The 18,709-nt window shown below is 53.8% G+C and overlaps 2 protein-coding genes and 1 non-coding gene across 4 annotated transcripts; all 3 read right to left on the minus strand.

Moving 5' to 3' along the window:
• Positions 1-3,775: 3,775 nt before the first annotated feature.
• LG02H12orf57 (linkage group 02 C12orf57 homolog) lies at positions 3,776-5,521 on the minus strand. The gene is made up of 3 exons (XM_019754340.2): positions 5,218-5,521; positions 4,754-4,930; positions 3,776-4,005 (listed from the first exon to the last, which is right to left on the minus strand). Exons 1-3 carry the CDS (start codon positions 5,267-5,269, stop codon positions 3,854-3,856), a joined length of 381 nt encoding a protein of 126 aa, XP_019609899.1. The 5' UTR covers positions 5,270-5,521; the 3' UTR covers positions 3,776-3,853.
• Positions 5,521-5,583, minus strand: LOC141570263 (U7 small nuclear RNA). The gene has a single exon (XR_012494268.1). It is a non-coding gene; the product is annotated as a U7 small nuclear RNA (small nuclear RNA).
• Positions 5,584-6,383: 800 nt separating this feature from the next.
• On the minus strand, positions 6,384-18,704 carry ATN1 (atrophin 1). 2 transcript variants are annotated; one of them, XM_074326114.1, is made up of 10 exons: positions 17,898-18,704; positions 13,494-13,687; positions 13,198-13,335; positions 12,934-13,047; positions 10,213-12,221; positions 9,768-9,990; positions 8,703-9,399; positions 7,662-7,805; positions 7,138-7,318; positions 6,384-6,940 (listed from the first exon to the last, which is right to left on the minus strand). In XM_074326114.1, the coding sequence occupies exons 2-10, from the start codon at positions 13,518-13,520 to the stop codon at positions 6,907-6,909; spliced, it is 3,567 nt and encodes a 1,188-aa protein (XP_074182215.1). In that variant the 5' UTR covers positions 13,521-13,687; positions 17,898-18,704; the 3' UTR covers positions 6,384-6,906. The 2 variants fall into 2 exon arrangements, with proteins under 2 accessions (XP_074182215.1, XP_074182214.1); XM_074326113.1 differs by having other exon boundaries at positions 10,213-12,224; positions 17,898-18,703.
• Between the last annotated feature and the right edge of the window lie 5 nt (positions 18,705-18,709).

The raw sequence follows: 18,709 nt of genomic DNA on the forward strand, positions 1-18,709 counted from the left end.
ACAAGGAAGCTGAGGCTCAGGGAGTGTAGGGAACTTGCCCAAGGTCATCCAGTCAGTAAAGTGGCAGTGCCACAATGAAACCCAGATGGTCTGGTTCTAAAGCCTGTGGTTTTAGCTACCATATGCCTGCCCCAGGGCTTCAAAAAACAGGGGTGTGGGGGTAGGGTGAGCCTCCTCTATCATTGGGGCTGCAGTGGAAGGGGGAGAGTCCCTAATAGCCAAGCCCTGCAGATGCTTACAAAGGGAGGGGTGCCCTCGCCTTCCTGACAGACGTATCTGAAGAGGTACCTTTGGGGCAGACAGATGGACAAAATGACCCCTGTGCAGCCCTGTCAAACTTGTACTTTTTCTACTTCTTGTCCCCAGGCCTTTGCCTCCACTCTGCCCTAACCATGTAGTTGGAGCCCGGGAACAGAATGGGGGAAGGGAAGCAGGTAAGCAGAATCACCAGTTCCCTTGAGTCCATCCACCCCATGCCTGAGTCATAGCTTCTTGCCAAGTGGGTCTGGTCTGAATTGGCCGGAGCTCAGGACTCCAACCAAGGGCCTGGCTCCTGGGGGCTGGGTCCCTGCCATGGCTGATATTCTCAGGGCTGGTTGATCTTGATAGGCCCTGAACATCGTGTTTCCCTGAAAATAAGACCTAGCCGGACAATCAGCTCTAATGTGTCTTTTGGAGCAAAAATTAATATAAGACCAGGTCTTATTTTACTATAATCTTTTGGAGCAAAAATTAATATAAGATCCGGTCTTATTTTACTATAAGACCAGATCTTATATAATATAATAGCGGGTCTTGTATCAATTTTTGCTCCAAAAGACACATTAGAGCTGATTGTCTGGCTAGGTCTTATTTTCGGGGAAACAGGGCACTAAAAGCTTATAATGCTGTCTGTGTGTAATTCCAAATACAAACATTGCCCACCCAAAACAAAAGGAAAAAAGCCCCACAGGAGTCAGATTGGTGTCTTTTCCTAGGAATGGAGGCTGGGTGGCTGGAGGAGAGGGCTGGGAAGGACGCTGACTTCTCCCTTGCACCTTTTTGATAGTTGTAGTATGGGCTTGTATTGCCTTTATAGAAAGAAAGAAACAGACTGGGAGATGGTAATTTCTAGGAAAGTGCTGAGGTGCTGTGAGCGCTCCACATCTAGATCGGGGTGGTGTTTACATGGGTGTGTATGAATGCAAGGTTCATCAGGCGTATGCTTAATATTCATGTACATTATGTGTACCACACCTCACTAAAAAAATAAGGAAAAATAAATAACAAAGTGTTAAAGCCCAGCAAAAGTCTAGTTTTCCTCTGATGACTACTGTATCATTTTTTGAAACATCAAACATCAATTTTTCTCCCCGCCAAAAAAGGGCTGCTTTTCCCCCCTTTCTGGTACCCCGGGGGGCGTGCCTGGTCTGTTTATTGCGTGGTCTAAGTTATTGAGCTTCCCCTAGCCTCAACATCTGTACCTGATAAATAAGCTTAACAATGTTTCCCAAATACTGATACAAAAAGCTGGTATGTAGTAGCATTTTAGTGCCAACAGGTTTTACATTACAAATTTAATCCACATGCCAATCCTATTTAGTAGGTCTTATTAGCCCAAATTTAGACACAAAAGCTAAGGCTCAGAGAAGTTAAATAACTTGCCCAAGGTCACAAGCTAGTGACTGGAAAGGTGGACAAACCAAGGCTGTCTGATGCCAGAGCTTGTTGCCCCTTCCTGTACACCAACCACACTGCTGGAGCAGGCTTCAGTGAGGGGAGTGGGCAGGCACTGGCATGGCCCGCAGGGTGAAAGCCAGAGGGCTGGTGCTTCCGCGAGGCAGCACTGAGATAGCAGGATCCGCTTGAGCAGTGCTGGGTGTGAGCAGAGCAGTGTGGCTGCAGCAAAGCTGCTCTGAGATACTGCGACCTGTTGCAGAGGATCTTACAAGTCCAGGATTAGGAACCAAGGAAGGATTCTGCACCAGAAGAGGCCTTGCTAACCACCTGGTAGGAAAACGACCAAGGCAGGAGTATGTAAGGGACCAGGGACCATAAGCTAAGTACCCTGGATAAATACCCTGTCAGTGGGGCTGACAGTGAAAACGTGCACTGGGGAGGCAGTGCAAATGTAAAAGGGAAGATATGAGAAACAAGAACCTGCAGGACTGAGGGGCCACCAATCGACCAAGTCACCAACACTCCAAGCAGGTCTTTACTATAAGATCCAAAGTCCAACAAGTCCTGTCTGGCCCTGTCTCCCTCTCCACCAGTTCACCCTGCTTCAGGCACAGTCCTTGGGTGGTTGTTCCCACAGCAGCGCCTCTGCACTCACCATTGTCTCTGCCTAGGGGCACTAGCCTGGCTCTTCTTCACCATCCAGGTCTCAGCTCACTCGTCCACTCCTCAGGAAAGCCCTCCATGCTAGTGATGACATTGGCACCCCTAGTCACTTGCTAGCACATGAAGCTGTTTCATTTTCTGCGTTAACACTTCTGAGAATCTGAAATTATCCTACTTATTGGGATTTTTGTATAGTCTGTCACCTCCCACTGAACAATGCTCTATGAGAGCAGGGACCATGTCCTCCCTGTCCAATATAGTATTGCCGGCATCTTTAAAAGTACCTAGCACAGAAGAGATGCTCACCATGTATCTGTTGTATGAATGATGCGGGGTGGGGGGGAGTGAAGGAAAACTGAAAGAAAGTGGAATGAAGGCAAGCTTTCTCAGGTTTGCCTTTCAGACACGACATGTTTCAGGTGATGTGGGCTACCCAGGGGGACAGGTCCTAAGCAGACAGCAGAACCAGAGAACCAGAGGGTGGAGAAATGCAATGGTGAGAATAAATACACATCTGTCAGAGGGAAAATGCTAGAGAAGGAGGGAGCCCCCTACAAGGAGCATGCATGAGACTGGAGTTCCTCAAAATTTAAGGGTAGGGACAGGAAGCAAACCCAGAGCAGGGGGCAGCAACAGATTGCAGTCATGGTCACACACCTGTCAGAAGTGAGCATGAGACATGCCCCTCCTCCCAAACTAACAAGAGACTATAGCACCCAGGTGGAGCAGGGGACTTACCCACGGGACAGCATCTCCCCAGAGAGATGGGGGAGTCACAGGCGGAGAGGGCCACAAGAGGCGGGGCTGAGCCAGAAGCACAGCTGTGCAGTGGCCCAAACCAGGTGAGGAAGAATGCTCGGAACTCAGCCACTTTTTCCACAGTGTTGCCTGCCAGGTCAATGGAACAGCAGGGACAAGCCTCTGGATTAACGATCCCAGGAAAAAGGACAGGTGGGGCGGGGCTGGCCTCAGACCGCCCACAGCAGCCTGCTTCTCTCTCCAGCCCTTCTCCTCCATTGGGAGGGAGTGCAGGGCCCGCCTGTCCGTCCAGGGCCTCCTTCCCTTGAAAGGGGCGGAGCCACCTGGAGCTCCACCTGGAGCTCCACCTGGAGCTCAGGCTAGCAGGGTGCAGGAAGGCGGGTGAGGCAAAGACCAGGAAGTAACCCTGGCCAAGTGAACACCAACCAATGGGGAAGCCTCTCAGTCCACAGCCACCCAGGGGCCTCAGGAAAAGCCCAGGAAGCCCCACTCCTCAGTAAAAGTGCCACCTGTGCAGGATCACCCACCTAGGGTGCTGAAGGGCTGCCCACCCTCCCACCCTGCCTTGGAGTAGGGCTGGGCCCAGCAGGACCACAGGAAGGATTTGGACCAGGGGATATGCAGCTGGAATGGCAGAGGGAATCTGGGGTCAGATGGAGGTGTTGTCAGAATCACAAAAGACTGACGCTGAGACTAAATCACAGGCATGTTTATTATCCTCTGGGACTCCAAGGTCTTCCTTTCCTGGGCATTGTCACGGGGAGGCCAACCCTCAGGAGGCAGCCACACTGCCACCAGAAGCAGGTCCATGGGGTGGCAGTGTCATGGGAGGCAGGAACAGTGCCTTCAGCTTGCCGGACAGGCTGGCAATCTCAGGATCCTGGGCTTCGTAAGACTTGACCAAGCGGGCAAACTTAAGGACACCTATAAGGAGGAGTGGAGGTCAACCCACACCCCTAGGGGGTTGGGGTGCCCAAGACAGCAGGAGGGGACAGCTTGCGCAGGAGTCACTGGCTGCTCCCCTTCTGGCTAGGTAGCTGTCTGCAAAACAAGACATGCAGGCTTCTGCCCTGTGGGGTTCGGATCAACCACTTCCTGGTCTACACTGGGCACAACTAACTGGAATGCAGTAAATGGAAATATCCTAAAGCTGTGTGCTTCTCACTATCAGGTGAACCATTTTAGCAATTTAGTCACAGGAACCCAAAGTATGAGCACCCATGAGATCCCACATCTATAACCAGGACACAGGAGGGCCATGGGCCAACTGACCTGAATCAGTCAACACCCCTGGGGAACACCATGATCTCATCAAGGAAACTAAATGCCAGCCCTCAAACAGAGGTTAGCTGAAACACCTCAGAGGGGCTGCAGAAGCGTACTGCCATGCATTGCAGACGTCTCACTAAAAGCTATCAGAACAGGGTTCAGGTCCAGCTGTGCTGTGACCTCGGGGACTTAATTTCCTCATCATAAAATGAAACAATAGTATAATTAATGGTAACTGCAAAATGCACTTAGGATTTCACCTGGCACAAGTTCAAAGTAGACCCTGGGCTCTAAGTGCCAATACTGTTAGATTGTGGCTGCCGCCGTGTGGCGGGAAGGGGGACGACGGCTCAGGGACTCAAAGGATTCGGCACCCTCTCTCCTCGACCCTCGTCCGACCCACCTTCCCCGTCGCAGCTGAAGCCATAGGCTTTTATAACCTCCTGCTGAATCTGCGTGGCCACGGGCAGCACGAACTGCAGCATCTTGCCCATGTCGTTGCACGCGTTGTCCCGAGCCTCGTCCATGCGCACGGCGTTCTCCGGAGCTGAGAACGCCTGGATCACCTCGGCCAGGACCACTGTGCGGCAGATGCAACCCAGGGTGAGACGTCCCGGGTTAGGCATCAGAGCATGGCCGGCGGTCCCAGTGCAGAGAAGAGGGCAGGGAATTAGTGGACTGAAGTCGCAGTAATCCGATAAACACGGCCCGAATACCTTGCTCTAGGGGAACCCCTCTTAGAAAAGAGAGAAACATGGTTGCCCCCCGCCCCGTTTCCCGGCGATGCCAGCGTATCTCGCGCTCCGGATCTTCCGCCCACACCCTCCTCCAGCAGGCAGCCCACCCAGTGACTGGGAAGCTTCTCACCCTTGGCTTGTTCGGCGCTCAGGGCCGCAGGTTGGGCCGAGGCGGACGCCATAGGGCAACAAAAGTTGCACGTGCAGCAAAACCAAGAACACACTCAACAAGGGGAACCTCCACAAAACAGCTCTCTAGACCGATGGGGGTAGGGAAACAGCCGTAACCGGAAGCTTTTCGACGCAACCCTAAACCTGGCACTGCAAGATCTCAGAATTCTGCGATGCTCAAAGCCTACACCGCTCAAGTAAATAAAAATGAAATCGCCCGCACGTCATTTACACTCTATTGTTAAAAACATACTGTAGAAGGGGGGGCCTTCCGGTGGATACCGGAAGACCTACTAGACAAATTCAAAAAGAGCTGTAAGCACTGCAGAAAGTAACCTGGAGAGAATATGGAATAGCCATGAACTCCACTATTAGTGAGGGTGAGCTCAGTGTTTTTTTGTTGTTGTTGCTTTGTTTCTAATTCCCCTAGATGTAACAACGAGGCACACTCTAACTTTCACAAGAAAAAACAGTATTCTAAGGAACTTATATCGTTCATTTCTAGTTTGTGAACGTTTGATACGAGTTTATGCAAATGAGATCGATGCTCATTGGCTGAGAGAAGCCAGTCACACCGTTGTTTTTAAGGACGGAGACAGTGATTCACAGCAAAAGCTTGGAGCTGAAGGCACTCTTCGCTTTCCCAAAAGGGCTTTGTATAATGGTGTGTGCTGCAGCGTAATGCCTCCTAATTTCTCTTCTAGGCATTTGAAATTGTCACCTATCTCTTCAAACCATTAGGGTAGGTAAGACTCCTGGGTTCTAATCGCTTTAATCTGTTGAAACCAAGACGGTCCCTCCACCTCCGCTTCATAACCGTGTCTCAAACTATTCTACGGAAAGGATTCAGGGCTGGAGGCTCCTAGCTGTGGGACCAGTGGAAAGAAACGCCTCAAAAGTCTGAGTAGTTTCCTAGACCTGACCTTGTCAGAGGCGTGCCTGTCCCAGACCTCCAGCATCCTGACTTCCCAGCCTTGGAAGGAGGGGACTAGCTCCAATGGTACCCTCTCCAACACTCCAGGGTCCCTCCACCCAGTTCCTTCAGAAGGCCCATCCTGCTGGTTTCTCTCAAGGCCCCGCGCAGACTCCGCCCCCATAGCCCGCAAATAACCAGTCACAGCCATCTTCTTGGGGAATCATGAGGATGTTTTTGTTTGGTTGGTTTTGTTTGGGATGTTTTTTAAAGAGCATCATATAGATATTTATATATATAAATTATTAATGTGGGGCAGGGGCAAGGGGCATACATCGCAGAAGGGGCGCGCACACGGGGACTGGGGAGGGGCTGGGGCGGCACACAATGCTACGCAAAAACAGCCACATCTAACAGATGAAATAATCACACCAACGGGGTGGGGGAGGGGCAGTGGCCATGGGAGTTGGGCATGGGTGAGGAAGAAAGCAGGGGGACAAGGAAAAGGGACCTGGTCCAAGATTCTGTGCGCTTTCTGCCCCCACCCCTGCCACCTCTCCACCTCCACACACCACAGGAGCCTTGGCCTTCCATCTGTCCCTTCTTTCCTCTCTTTGCCCAGCTGCCAAGGCCCTGCAACTGAGCAGCACCCCTCCTTGTTCTGGGTAGCAGGCTGGGAAGGAGGCCTACAAGGTCCAGATGCAGGGGCCATAGGTGCTCTTTTGATTGCAGGTTCTACAGCGGCTTGTCACTTTCCTTCTTCAGGTGACTGGGGGGAGATGGAGTGCAGAACAGAAATGAGAGACTGAGGTCAAGCTTAACCTAGCCCCTCTCACAGAGGATAGTGGAGGAGGGGCTCCCCCCCCCCCCAGGAGCCAAGCGCCCAGCTGTACCATGCCCATACCCCATCCCAGCCTAGCAGAGCTCACATCCCCTCACTCCTAGCCTAGGGGAGCCTGGTAATACCTGTAGTAGTCCTCCTGGGCAGGTAGCGGCACACTGTGCAATGGGTGATGGGCGTGCAGCCACTGCTGCTGCTCCAGTGCCAAGCGCTGCAGCTCAGCGGACTGCGCGTGCATGGCCTGCAGCTGGTGAGCTGCTGACATCGGGGCAGAGAGGGAAGCTGGCAGGTCCCGGTAAGGAGCAGCTATGGGCAGGAAGGGCAGGGAGCATATGACTGACAGGGTACTGAATACCTACTCTGGGCGAGGAGATAGTCACTTTACATACAAAGGAAACTGAGACTAAAATCGTTTGGTAACAGCTAATCTTGCAAGCTGCTAGCGGTGGTGTTAGGATTCAAACCTCAGCCTGACATTAAAACCTGTGCCTCTCTTGGGCAGGGCTTCAGCCCTTCTACTCCCATTCCCAGATCCTTTGGGCAGCATTTCACCCCAACCCAAACCCAACTAGGCCAATCCCACCACACAAATTCCTCTTTTCTGCCCTTCTCTCATTAGACCTCCCCCACCCCCAACCTCCATCCTTACCAAAGAGCTGGTGACGAAGAACTTCGTTCTCGTGCAGAGGGTGAGGAAGAAGGGGGTTGGGGAGGGTCCCAGCTGGGTAGGGAATCCGGGTAAGGTGAGACCCTGAGGCCAGGGGGTCAATGAGAGGGTGCACCGAGGCAGAGGCTGGAGGGTAGAGAAGAGGAAGGTGTCACCAGAAGGCAAGTTTGGGGAAAACCATGCATGTGGGTTAAGGGATCCAAGCCTGGGAAGAGAGATGGAAAATCAAACAGAGTGGAATGAGGAGGCACATGGAAGAACTAGGGGCTGGGGATGGACAACATAAGAACCTACTGGAGCAGGGACATATGGATGGCGGAGGCCAGATTATAGTTGTCAGAGGGGTCTGAGGAAAAGGAAAGAGAGAAATGGATCGCTTAGAAATGGAAGAGGATAGAAAGTTTAGGAAATGAAATAGGAAGAGATCAGACACTAAGACAGAGAACGCACAAAGGAGACTGGGATGAATATGGCTATAAGGCTAGATTGGGCAATAAGAAATATAGTGAAGGGATAGTAAGTAAAGCTCGTTATCACCTACGATGCCCACAACCAAAGCTACAAGGCTGTTTCTGAAAAGACACAGGATCTAGAGATGGGGAGGAACAAGAAAGAACCTCCAGCTGGGAGAAGAGAAGATGGCAAGAAGCTACAGCGGAGTTGAATCCAAAAGAGCAAGAAAACAGGTATGTGCCGGGCTGCCAGAAAGGGGCTGTAAGGCTAGAAAGATGGTGCTCTTTCAAAGGTTTACAGCTTGAGCTCATCTACCACCTTGAGAGGGGGCAAGGGGCTGCAGACCAAGTGAATGCTCCTCTGGACAGGTGGGGATATGGAGAATAGTCTCTGTGGCAAGGCTAGGGCATTAGGAGACAGGCTGGGGGATGACAGGGAGGCAAAGATCAGGGCAGCACTCAGGAGAGAGGCTCATGCCAGACTAGAGAAGTCCTGGCTTGAGGAGAGCCCAATCCCTTACTGGGGGACAAGGTGGCCTCAAGGGGTCAAGGAAGGAAGTAGTCATCTCACCTGCATGGATGGCATCCTGCTGGTGGAGGTGCAGGTGAGAGTGGATGTGGGAGTGCTGGTGGTGATGGGGGGTCACATTGAGCATCTGCAGCCGGGCCAGTGGGTCATTGCCCAGGGCTGCCACCCTTTCTGCGTGCTGCCTCTCAGCTGCCAGACGCTCCGCGTAGGACATGTCAGGCCGCAGGGCTGGCCCAGCGGCCAGCGCCAGACGTTCTCTCTCCAGGGGCCCCAGGCTCGGATGAAAAGGGAAAGGATGCAGGCCAGGTGGGCCAGGCTGCAGAGCCAGGCCACCATGTCGGGGGAAGGGATCCAGGCCTGGCCCAGGAACCCCGTGTAGGGGTTCCAGCTCACTGGGCTTCACCTCGAAGCCAGGCTTGAGGCGGTCACGGAGGTCTCGTTCACGGGCTTCCCGCTCTCTCTCCCGGGCTGCTGGATCACTGCTGTACAGGGCCGGGACATTGTAACCCAGGAGCCCTGGGTCCACTGCCCCCAGGGGCACGTAAAACGGATGGTTGCGATTGCCAGGAGACATGACGTGGGGCCGGGCATATTCACTCAGAGTGCGCAAGGCTGGAGTGTCGGGACCCAGGTAGGGGGGCACTGTAGCCACAGCACTGCCTGGTTCAAACGGAGGGCGATGGGGCACTGGGCCGAGAGATGGGCACTCCACTGGAGCACGGCCCTCCTGTGCCAATTTCTGTGAGGTACAGGAAGAAAAGTGGAGTCAGAAGGGCAGTTCTGGAAAGAGGTGACCAACCGGTCTCGAGCTGCTCATTTGTCTCAGAAGCTGAGTGGCAAAATGTCACATCTTATTGGAACTCAGCCTACCAGAAACTCCCTAACCCCCTTCTCCTGATTAGTGGTTCTCCCTGCAATCCACAGGTAGTCTGACCTGAGCAGGCCTTCCCCCAACCCAGGCATGCAAGGGTGTCCTTTGGTCTCCATTTCCTGGGCTGCAGTGCTTCCTCCTCTCCGATAGGTGGTGCAACAACTCCCCGTCCCTCGAGCCTCCCTGCGCGGCGCAGAGGATCAGAAGACCGGCGGCGCACATGGTGACGTACTTACCACGCTCCGTTCCAGCTCGCGCTCCTTCTCGCGCTCGCGCTCCTTCTCGCGTTCCCGCTCGCGCTCCCGCTCCTTTTCTTCGCGCGCGCGCTGCTCCGCCTCGCGCCGCACTTTCTCCACCAGGTCGGCCCGCTTCTTGGCCAGCTTGGAACCCTCCAGCGGCACGAAGTACAGATCGCTGCGCGCGCACGAGTTAAAACCGCGGTCCAGGTGTTTGTTGAACCTTCCGGGTACGGAAGCAGTGCGCGCTCAGCCCCTGCGAGCTGCCCATACGGCCCCGCGGTGACTCCGGCCCAAAGCCAGCCTCCGCAGGCTTAGAGGACTAGGCGAGGGTCTGCAGTACTTTAAAAAGTATCGCACGAACACAAGCCCCACCCGAGCCTACTCCCTCTTTTCATCATCCGGTCATTGTTCCCCATCTCAGGTCCGCCCCTGCCCCACTCACCTGGCTGACTGACTGGCGTGGCTGGGCACGTCTACCACCTTGGGAGGGGGCGAGGGGCTGCGGGCCGGGGGCACTGGGCTCTCGGGGGTTTCATACTCCTCTGCCGGCTCCTGTTTTATCTGCGTGGCACTCAGGGGCGGCCCCGAAGTGGGGGCCGCAGGCGGTGCTGGCAGGGATGACAGGCCTGAGGGCCCCGCAGGCGGCAGCGGCCCAGGCCCCACGGTGGGCGAGCCTGGCTTGAAGGTCCCTGGGCCTGCGGGTGGCGAGGCGCCTCGGTAGCCTGGTGGGGTCCCCGTTCGGAAGGAGGATGGCGACCCTGGCTTGTATCCGGGTGGGGTGGCTGTCTTGTAGGACCCTGGGGACGGGGCTCTCTTCCCATACGGTGGGGGCCCAGGTGGGGAGGCTGTTTTGTAGCCTGCTGGCGAGGAAGCCACTGTGGCAATGACTGTGGAAAGTGTAGCCGAAGAGGTGGTAACCGGAGGCACCGGTGGGAAGGGGTAGGGCGCCCCTTGGGGGCCCTGGGAAGGAGAGGGGTGTGAGCATGGGTAGGACCCTTGAGAAGAAGAGGAGTTGGAAGAAGAGGAAGAGGCTGGGGGACCATTGGGGCCTGCTTGACTGTAGGACACCTGGCTGTGTGGTGGGGGCAGGTGTGCTGGCCCTGGTGGGTAGGACCTCAGAGACCCCAGGGAAGGAGACATGGCATAAGGGTGTGCATGATGGGAACTGCTCTCCAGGGGATGGGGATAAGCTCCAGGTGGAGGGGGCCCAGAGCTCCCATGATGTTGCTGCTGCTGCTGCTGCTGCTGCTGCTGCTGCTGCTGCTGTTGCTGCTGTTGTTGCTGGTGGTGATGGTGATGTGTTGGGGCTGGTGGGTGGGCAGTGGATTGGCCTCCAGTAGAAGGAGGGAAGGGGCCTGGATGGGGATTGCTGTTGGCTAAGAGGCGGCCATAGGGAGGAGGTGGGGGGGGACCCTGGCTCCACACAGCCTGGGATGGGAGAGAAGGCTGAGTATACTTGGGTGGCTGATTGGAGACAGAGAGGCTTGTTGGGGGAGGGAAGGAGTGGGGATAACTGGGCAATGCCTGGGAAGCTGGGTACTGGGAAGCAGATGAAGACGAAGAAGAACTGGAAGAGGAGGCTACTGCAGAGCTACCACTAGAGGATGAATAAGGATACCTCATTGGGGGAGCTGGGGCAGAAGAGGAAGCAGGGGGCAGTGGGTGGGGCGAGGGAGCAAGAGTGGGGCCCTTCTCTGGGCCAGGAGGAAGTCCACCCATACCCTGCCCCATGGCATGGGGAGAGGGCAGATGCCCAGGTAGTGGCTGGGCCCCCAGGCCAGGAGGAGAGGCTGATGCATTGTTAAGGGGTCTCAGAGCAGGTGGGGGAGGCAGATTTGGTGTCACATGGGGGAAGGTGGCTGGTGGAGGAGCAGAGGGTAGGTTTCCACCACCCACTGGAGTGTTAGGTGGCTTTGTTGGGGGAGCACCACCAGCCCCAGAGCTTGATATTGAAATGGGGGTGGTGGGTGGGGGGTGCTGCTTACCCCCACTAGGGGCCCCTACTGAAGAGGAAGGCCCTCCCCCCTTGGGACCCATTGCAGGTCCAGATAAAACTCCACCAGCACCCCCAGGGTAGAGCTGTGAATGAGGGGGAGGGGCCCCAGGAGGAGCCTGGAACATCCGAGATGTGGGGGGCTCCATGGGAGCATGATATCCAGTGGGTGTCACAGAAGGATGGGGTTCAAAGCCAGGCTCTGGCTGTCGGGGGTTGCTGTCTGGCGGTGGAGGGGATGGGGGAAAGAGTGGAGGTGGGTGGTAAGGGCGGGCTGGGCCCTGGGACAGGCCAGAAGATGAGTCGGAGTCATTCTCCACACTTCCAGGGCTGTAGATGCTGGGGGACGTGCTTCGGTTGTCCTGGTCTATATCCCTTGGGTCACTGCTGCCATCATCATTGAGGCTCCGCCCATCTAAGCTGTCCAGATCTGAGGGGGACTGTGGCCGAGGGAGCTCCTGCTACAGAAAAGGGAGGGCTGTTTTCCCCTTTTCCTTACCTTTCTTGCTTCCCCTAGATTTGGGGCCTCCCTTGCACAAAATCATTTCCCCTCATAGCACACTATTGTGTCACGATGTGATGAATACGCTTGCTGAAGCCCATTCCCCTGCCATCTGGGGATTCCCCCACTCTCCCTACATTCTCAACTACTCCCTGGCAGCTAGTCTTATTTCCCTCCTTGTAAAACCCTATTCCTTCCTCAAGTGTCCGTTTCAAGCACCTTCTCCTCATTCCCAGATGAACCCAAATCACTGTCTTCCACCAGCTCATATCCACCCTCCTCTCAACTCCTTTACCCCTTTAACATCCCAGAAACCCTTCATTCTTAAAAAGGCCACTTCTGCATTTTCCTTGATTTATCTGTTCCTTCTACTAAGACTTCTCACCCTTAACCTCCTCCCCAGCCCCTTCCTGAAAATCAAGACCTACAAAAGGTAAGGCTAGAGATCCCCCACACTCTTCCAGTCCCCCTGCCTGGTCATCTAATGGTCTGGCCAAAGCCCTAAAGATCTGTCTGACATATTATAGACAGGGCTCCTTTAATAAGCACTAGGATGTGACTTTTCTCTCATATCCCAGGCAAGATTAAAGTAGGAATCCTGAATGTAAGGAAATGTGGCGGAAAGAATGGTCAGAAGAAGGGTCAGGATGGCTGCACTGGTCTCTCACCTCAGTTTTGGTCTTTTTTGGTGCATTGGTCTCCTCACTTTCACTCTCTGAGATCTCCTCACTCCGGCCCTGCTTGCTGACCTTTGGGGTGGAGGCTTCCTCTACTCGGGCCTTCTGTTAGAGAGAAAGAGAATTCCTATCTTATACCTTCCAAGCCTCCACCATTACCCTCTGCCAGACAGGAAGTTACCCCCACAGTACACACACATACATCCTCAGCCCCAGTGCCTGGGCATCCTGTGGGAGGATCTCAGGATAGAATACCTTGGCTGTCTGCCTAGACTTCTCGGCTTTGCCATCACTGCTGGACGTGCTGACCCCTCCAGGGGAGGCCCTGCCCCTTGATCTCAGTTCTTCCCGGGGCCCAGGGGCCTCTTTCTTCCGTCCACTCCTCATCGACATCTGAGGGGAAAGAAAGGGAACAGATAATATAGTTTTTCTTTTTTTTACATTGTACCTAACTTTATGATGTGTCTGATTTCTATTCGTTCTCTCTAGGCCTTTCCTCCTAGCTTCCCTGCCCCTCATCTTTCATGTCTCTCATTTAAGCTGTTACTCACTGAGTCTTTATTCTGTCGTGTCTTCATTCTTCAGGCTGTGGAGACCCCATTCTCCTCTGCCTGGGCAGCTGAATACAGAAACTTCTCTGCTTCACCCCAAGTTCCCCACGTCTGTGGCCTGGGAAGCAGGAAGCAGGATCTCCAAGGTTGCAATGTAGGCAGCGGGAACTTGCAGGATCTGTTTTCAGGGAAGCCTGTTAGAAAAAGACCATCAGTATCTCCAAATTGGGGAATAGAGTCTGAGGAGGTTACTACTGTGCTTGTCAAGGGGCTGAGCAAGAGGCCCAGCCCTAGGCCTTTGGGCCAAGAGGTACAGGCCCCATAAGACATCGCTGGCTTCGCCCCAGGCTACCCAGCTATCTACCAGTGAAGGAGACTCTGCTCACAATGTCACCTCTTTTATTTCTGGGGAAGGCATTTAACTCAGAAGTATCTATGAGCCCCAGTTCAGGAGATAGCACTATTTTACCCTTCATGATCCCTAGGAAATATCTGTACACACACAAATTCCAGAGAGCCTCACAAAAGAGCATAAAGAAATACAGCTGAAATATTAACTTATTTATTCAGTACCTTCTTTTTGTCAAGTCCTTACATATACACAATTTAATATTTACAACCAACCCTGAAAAGTAGGTGTTCTTATTACTCCCATTATATAGGTAAGGAAACTGAGGCTCAAAGATTGTGATTTGCCAACTTCATGTGATGAATATACGAACCAGTGACAGCACCAGAATCAAGCCCATGAAGTCATGAAGTAATTTCCCTGACTTCAAAGTCCATGTTCTTTCTTCTATACTTTGCTATGCTATACTCTCGTCAGAAGTTAGAGAATCCTCAGAAGGCCTAGCTCAGTCTCAGAGATATGAAAAGAATCTTTTTTCCCATCAGAGTAGGTGGAAGAAGAATGTCCCATTCTACAATGCAAAGCACACAATCCTACCAATCCCAAGACCAAATCTAGGTATCCCCAAAGTGCGGAGCTTCGCTTTTGAAAGCCTCATAAAGACCCCTTGGGTTCCCAAAGGCTAAAGGAAAAGGCAGGACTTTCATTTTACCAATGAAATCTGTGACTATCAGTGAGCACACAATACAAATTTATAAATTTGTGAGCCTATCCTCCCACTTGGCTTAGACGGGGACACACAGCTCCTCAGCCTATCTATATATCTATACCAACTATTTTCATTTGCACTTGTTTGTATTTCTTGCTAAGCATCATGTCTTTCCATACTATTGACCATATGATCTTTTGAGAGCAAACATGTTCTTGTTACTGTTTTCTTCCTTTTTATATGCCCCACTGATGTCATGTGTATATGGGTGTTCAGTTCTTGTTCTTGACCTTTAAATCCACTAACTTCTGTAGGTCTTGGACGAAGAGCTTCTGACCGTGGTGGGAACAGAGTAAGCTTACCGCCTGTTCTGAGTTAGGAGGCCTGGCTAGGTGAATGGCATTTCCACATTTTAGAGCATATTTTCCCTAAGAAATACAAAGTAGTATCTTCTCACTCACGCTTACTGAACCCTACTGAGGCAGGCAATGAGGGGTGAGCCTAACCTTTCCAGAAAACTTAATAAGAATTTACTTACAGTCACAAAAGCTGGGACAGAGCCCCAGGTCTTCCGAACTTACAACTGATCCTCTGCCCAGTAAACCAGCTACTTTTCTTCAACTACAACTATCACCACATTTTTGAGTTGTTGTGTAGAGTGATTTTAAAATACTGTCAACTCAAAAAACCCAAAGAACAAAATCCAAATAACAAAAGGGGAAACAACTTTAACAAAAGCACAACGAGGACGATTTGTGACTGGTGTGTCTTTGCCAGCCCCTCCAAGGGAGGCTGCTCATCTCTCCTCCCCATCACAGAACCTGCTCACCAAGTCACTTAGAGCTAGGGGATCCAAAAGATCAGAGAAATGCAGGAATGCACCTGAGCAATCCTAGTGTGCTCCTCCCCCACCCAACTTTTTTAATCAGCTGAAATCTGATAAAATAAGCAATGAGTAGCTTTGAAGGAGATAAAGCAGTCATGGTAGGTAATCCTGTGGTAAGGAGGGGCAGGGGGAGCAAAGATGTTAGGGTTGTATTTATGTGTCTGAACCAGGGACATGTTTTAGCACTAGCAAGCTGAGCTACACTACATCTTGCCCTAGTAGCCAGTCACTGTAACTAACATTTGTAGAGCACCTACTATGTGTCTGGCAACACACTAAGCACATTTACCTTCATTGCCTTACTGCAAAAGGAAAATGGTAAGACCAGATTGGGGAAGTGGAAAAGTAAGAAATAGGAAAAGTGTCTCTAAGTAAGAACAGGAAAAGAAATTAAGGGAGAAATATGAGAAGGATGTCAGAGGGAATACAACAGAGGCACAAGGCTTTTCTGGGAAGGGCTTGAAGGGTGAATTTCAGGATCATTGGCCCATCCTTCCTCATCATTCCGGACCTGCCAGAATAACAAACCAGTCCAAAGAGATTCCTAGATAACAGTGCAGCCCAGACCAGCAGATAACAATGCACTGGCCTAAACCTCCAGGGAATCCAGGACTGTCAGAGGGGCCTCAGAAATCATCTATAACCCCTTCATCTTACAGTGAAGCTGAGGCTCAAAGAAACAGAAGTGACTTGCCCAAGGTCACAGTTAGAGGTACAGCCAGGCCTAGACCCAGATCTCCAGAGCATTTCCACTGCTCCAAGCTGTTTCACAGCTCTCTCCCCTGGGCCTCCTTCACCTGGGATGGGCTTGGAAAACCCAGCCATTCTACAAGGTCAGGGATATAGGTCAAAGGTTAGCTGAGGGAAGGGGTCACTCTGGTGAAAGAAGAAAAGGTTGACTGGGGAAAGGAGACTCAAGTTTAAGAAAATGGAAGAATATCAGTGCAAAGAAGCAAAAAGACTACTGTCCCTTAATAAAAGGGTGTCCCTTAATAAAAAGTCCCTTAATAATAAGGGTGATAGAGTCAGAACGAACTACCAAAACATGGTATAACTTGAATAGAGCATTTCCATGATCCCACCATGCCTGGGGAAGGAACTTGGGGAAACATGATGACGGGCAAGTAACATATCTATCTGTCCAACAGACTGTTAGATGGGAAGGGGTGGACCCCCTAGGAAACCTATCCGCCAGCAGCACCAGAAACATCCTCCAGAACCCAGACAAGAGTCCCAAGGACATAGCCAAAGGCTGAGGTCCCATCAAGATTCTGAACCTCCACCGATTGGACATCCCACTGGATCACTGCCATGGTAACGAAATGGCAGAACCTGCCCCTCAAGAGTCTATCCCAGGGGTCCATCTGCCAGCCATTCCCCCTCCAGTTGCCAAAGCAACTCCTACCCTCCTTGCAGTACCCTCAGGGAAGAAAGAGAGCTTCAAAATACCTACCCCAATAGAAATAAGCCCATGTACAAATGGAAATCTTTTGAGCTCAAAACAGCAATGAAGACACCCCCACCCCCAGGAAACCACAGCTAGAGGGTCAATGGGTGCTCTGCGGATTTGAAGGTGGAGGTGACAACTTGTCTGGAGTGCCTATAAGATTACCCAATTCTCTCTGTTTCCACCCTCCCAGAAACCCTTTCTCCTTAACTCTCCCTTCAGTGTTCCTCCCTCCTCATTAGTTTTAGGAGAACCCACACTACTGGGCCCCAGTGTACTCTTTCTTCTCCAAGAAGTAACTATGTCTGAAATTGGGGAAAAAGAGACCAGAGGTGACCTGGAGTAGAGGAAGGAAAACTGAGTCACAAAGGCATTCCCTTCCCACTTCAACCCGGGAACACCTTGGGGTCTTCTCAAAGGTGGACCTCTCCTTGGCTCTTTCCCAGCCTGTTTCCCCAGGTTCCATTCTCTTCCCTCATCAGCTGCAAGCCCTCTCTTCCCATCTACCACACCCCTTCCCCATTTCCCACTTTCCTCCATACCTAGCACTCCCAACCCTGGGCTCTGAAACCCAGGTTCTGGGCCTTTGGGGCTTTTCCTGGAGCCCTCATACCCCACCTCGTTGCCATCTCTCCATTCCTTTTTGCTTTCGCCCCGAAGCTCTCTCGCGGGCATCCCCCGTTTTCCCTCTGCCAATCCTCCCTCTTGGTGTTCCTCTTTGGTCCCAGGGTCCTAGCTACCCTCTTGACCCATCAGCCCTCCTCCTGAGACCCTCCCACCTACCCCCACCTGCCCGATCCTCTGGGTGCCCGGGCCCCCATTCCTCCTTGGGGTCCGGCCCCACCCCGAGCCCCCAGCCTCAGGCCAGACAGTGCCTGCAATGGGGGGACCGGATCGAGAAAATAACAAATGGAGGCGGCGGCGGCGGGAGGGGGAACAGAGAGGAGGTGGGGGTGGGGAGCCGCGGGCCCGAACCCCGGGAAGCCCGAAGCCCGGGCGGCGGCAGATCTTACCTGCTAGTAGCTCCGGACCGCTGGCTGGCTCCGAGCGCGATTCCGGGCTCCGGCGCCTCCGGGGGGCGGCGGCGGCCGCTCCCCGCCCCCCTCTCCTCTTCCCGGCTTCAGTCGCCGCCGCGACGGCGGCGGCGGCGGCCTCGACCCCCTCGGAGGGCAGCCCCCATCCCCCTTCCTCCCCCACCTGGTCCCGATCGCCCGCCGGCCCCGGAGCAAATCCCGATCCCGGCTCTCGCTCAGCCCCTCCCAAGGCCCGCCACCTCCCCCCGGCCGCCCGGAATGCACGGGCCGCGCCGCCCGCCGGCGCCGCTCCACTCGCCCCCGCGGCTCCGCCGGCCCTCCGCTCGCCTCTGCCTCGCCGTCTCCCGCCCGCTGCCCTCGCCGGTCCCGCGCGGCCCGCACTCGAGCGATTCCCGGCCCCTTAAGCGGCCTCCGCCCGCGGCCCCCGCCCCTTCCCGGGCGGTCGTCTCCCTGGCCCCCTGCTAGCCCCTCCCCGAGGCCAGTGGTCCCCCAGTAATGGGTCCCGGCCCCAGGCCCCGGCCCGACGCGGGGCTGCGGAGGGCTGGGCGGCGCGTCCGGCGACTCGCACAGGAAAGCGGCCGGCGAAGGGAGGGAGCCTGGGAGAGGGGGATGGGAGAAGGGAGGAAGAGGGAGAAGGAGGGAGCGCGGAGGAACGAGGAGAGAGGGGCCTGGAGGGAGACGCGAGGGAGGGAGCGCCAGGCAAGCTGCGAGGGGGGAGAGAGGGGGATCGGAGAGCGGGAGGCGCTGTGCGAGTTGGCCGACACCAAGTCCGAGGGGGCCCGGAGCGCGGG

The sequence above is a fragment of the Rhinolophus sinicus genome, linkage group LG02 (genome assembly GCF_036562045.2).
Source record: "Rhinolophus sinicus isolate RSC01 linkage group LG02, ASM3656204v1, whole genome shotgun sequence".
NCBI lineage: Eukaryota > Metazoa > Chordata > Mammalia > Chiroptera > Rhinolophidae > Rhinolophus > Rhinolophus sinicus.

Bases quoted from the DNA above. Each gene is read 5' to 3' on its own strand.
- LG02H12orf57 (XM_019754340.2), bottom strand. From the start codon at position 5,269: ATGGCGTCCGCCTCGGCCCAACCTGCGGCCCTGAGCGCCGAACAAGCC. The intron at 4,931-5,217 runs GTGAGAAGCTTC...TCTGCCGCACAG, and splicing joins GAGCGCCGAACAAGCCAAGG to TGGTCCTGGCCGAGGTGATC. The intron at 4,006-4,753 runs GTGGGTCGGACG...TCCTCCTTATAG, and splicing joins CTTCAGCTGCGACGGGGAAG to GTGTCCTTAAGTTTGCCCGC.
- ATN1 (XM_074326113.1), bottom strand. From the start codon at position 13,520: ATGAAGACACGACAGAATAAAGACTCA. The intron at 12,225-12,933 runs GTGAGAGACCAG...CCTTTTCTGTAG, and splicing joins CAAAAAAGACCAAAACTGAG to CAGGAGCTCCCTCGGCCACA. The intron at 9,991-10,212 runs GTGAGTGGGGCA...CGTACCCGGAAG, and splicing joins CACGCCAGTCAGTCAGCCAG to GTTCAACAAACACCTGGACC.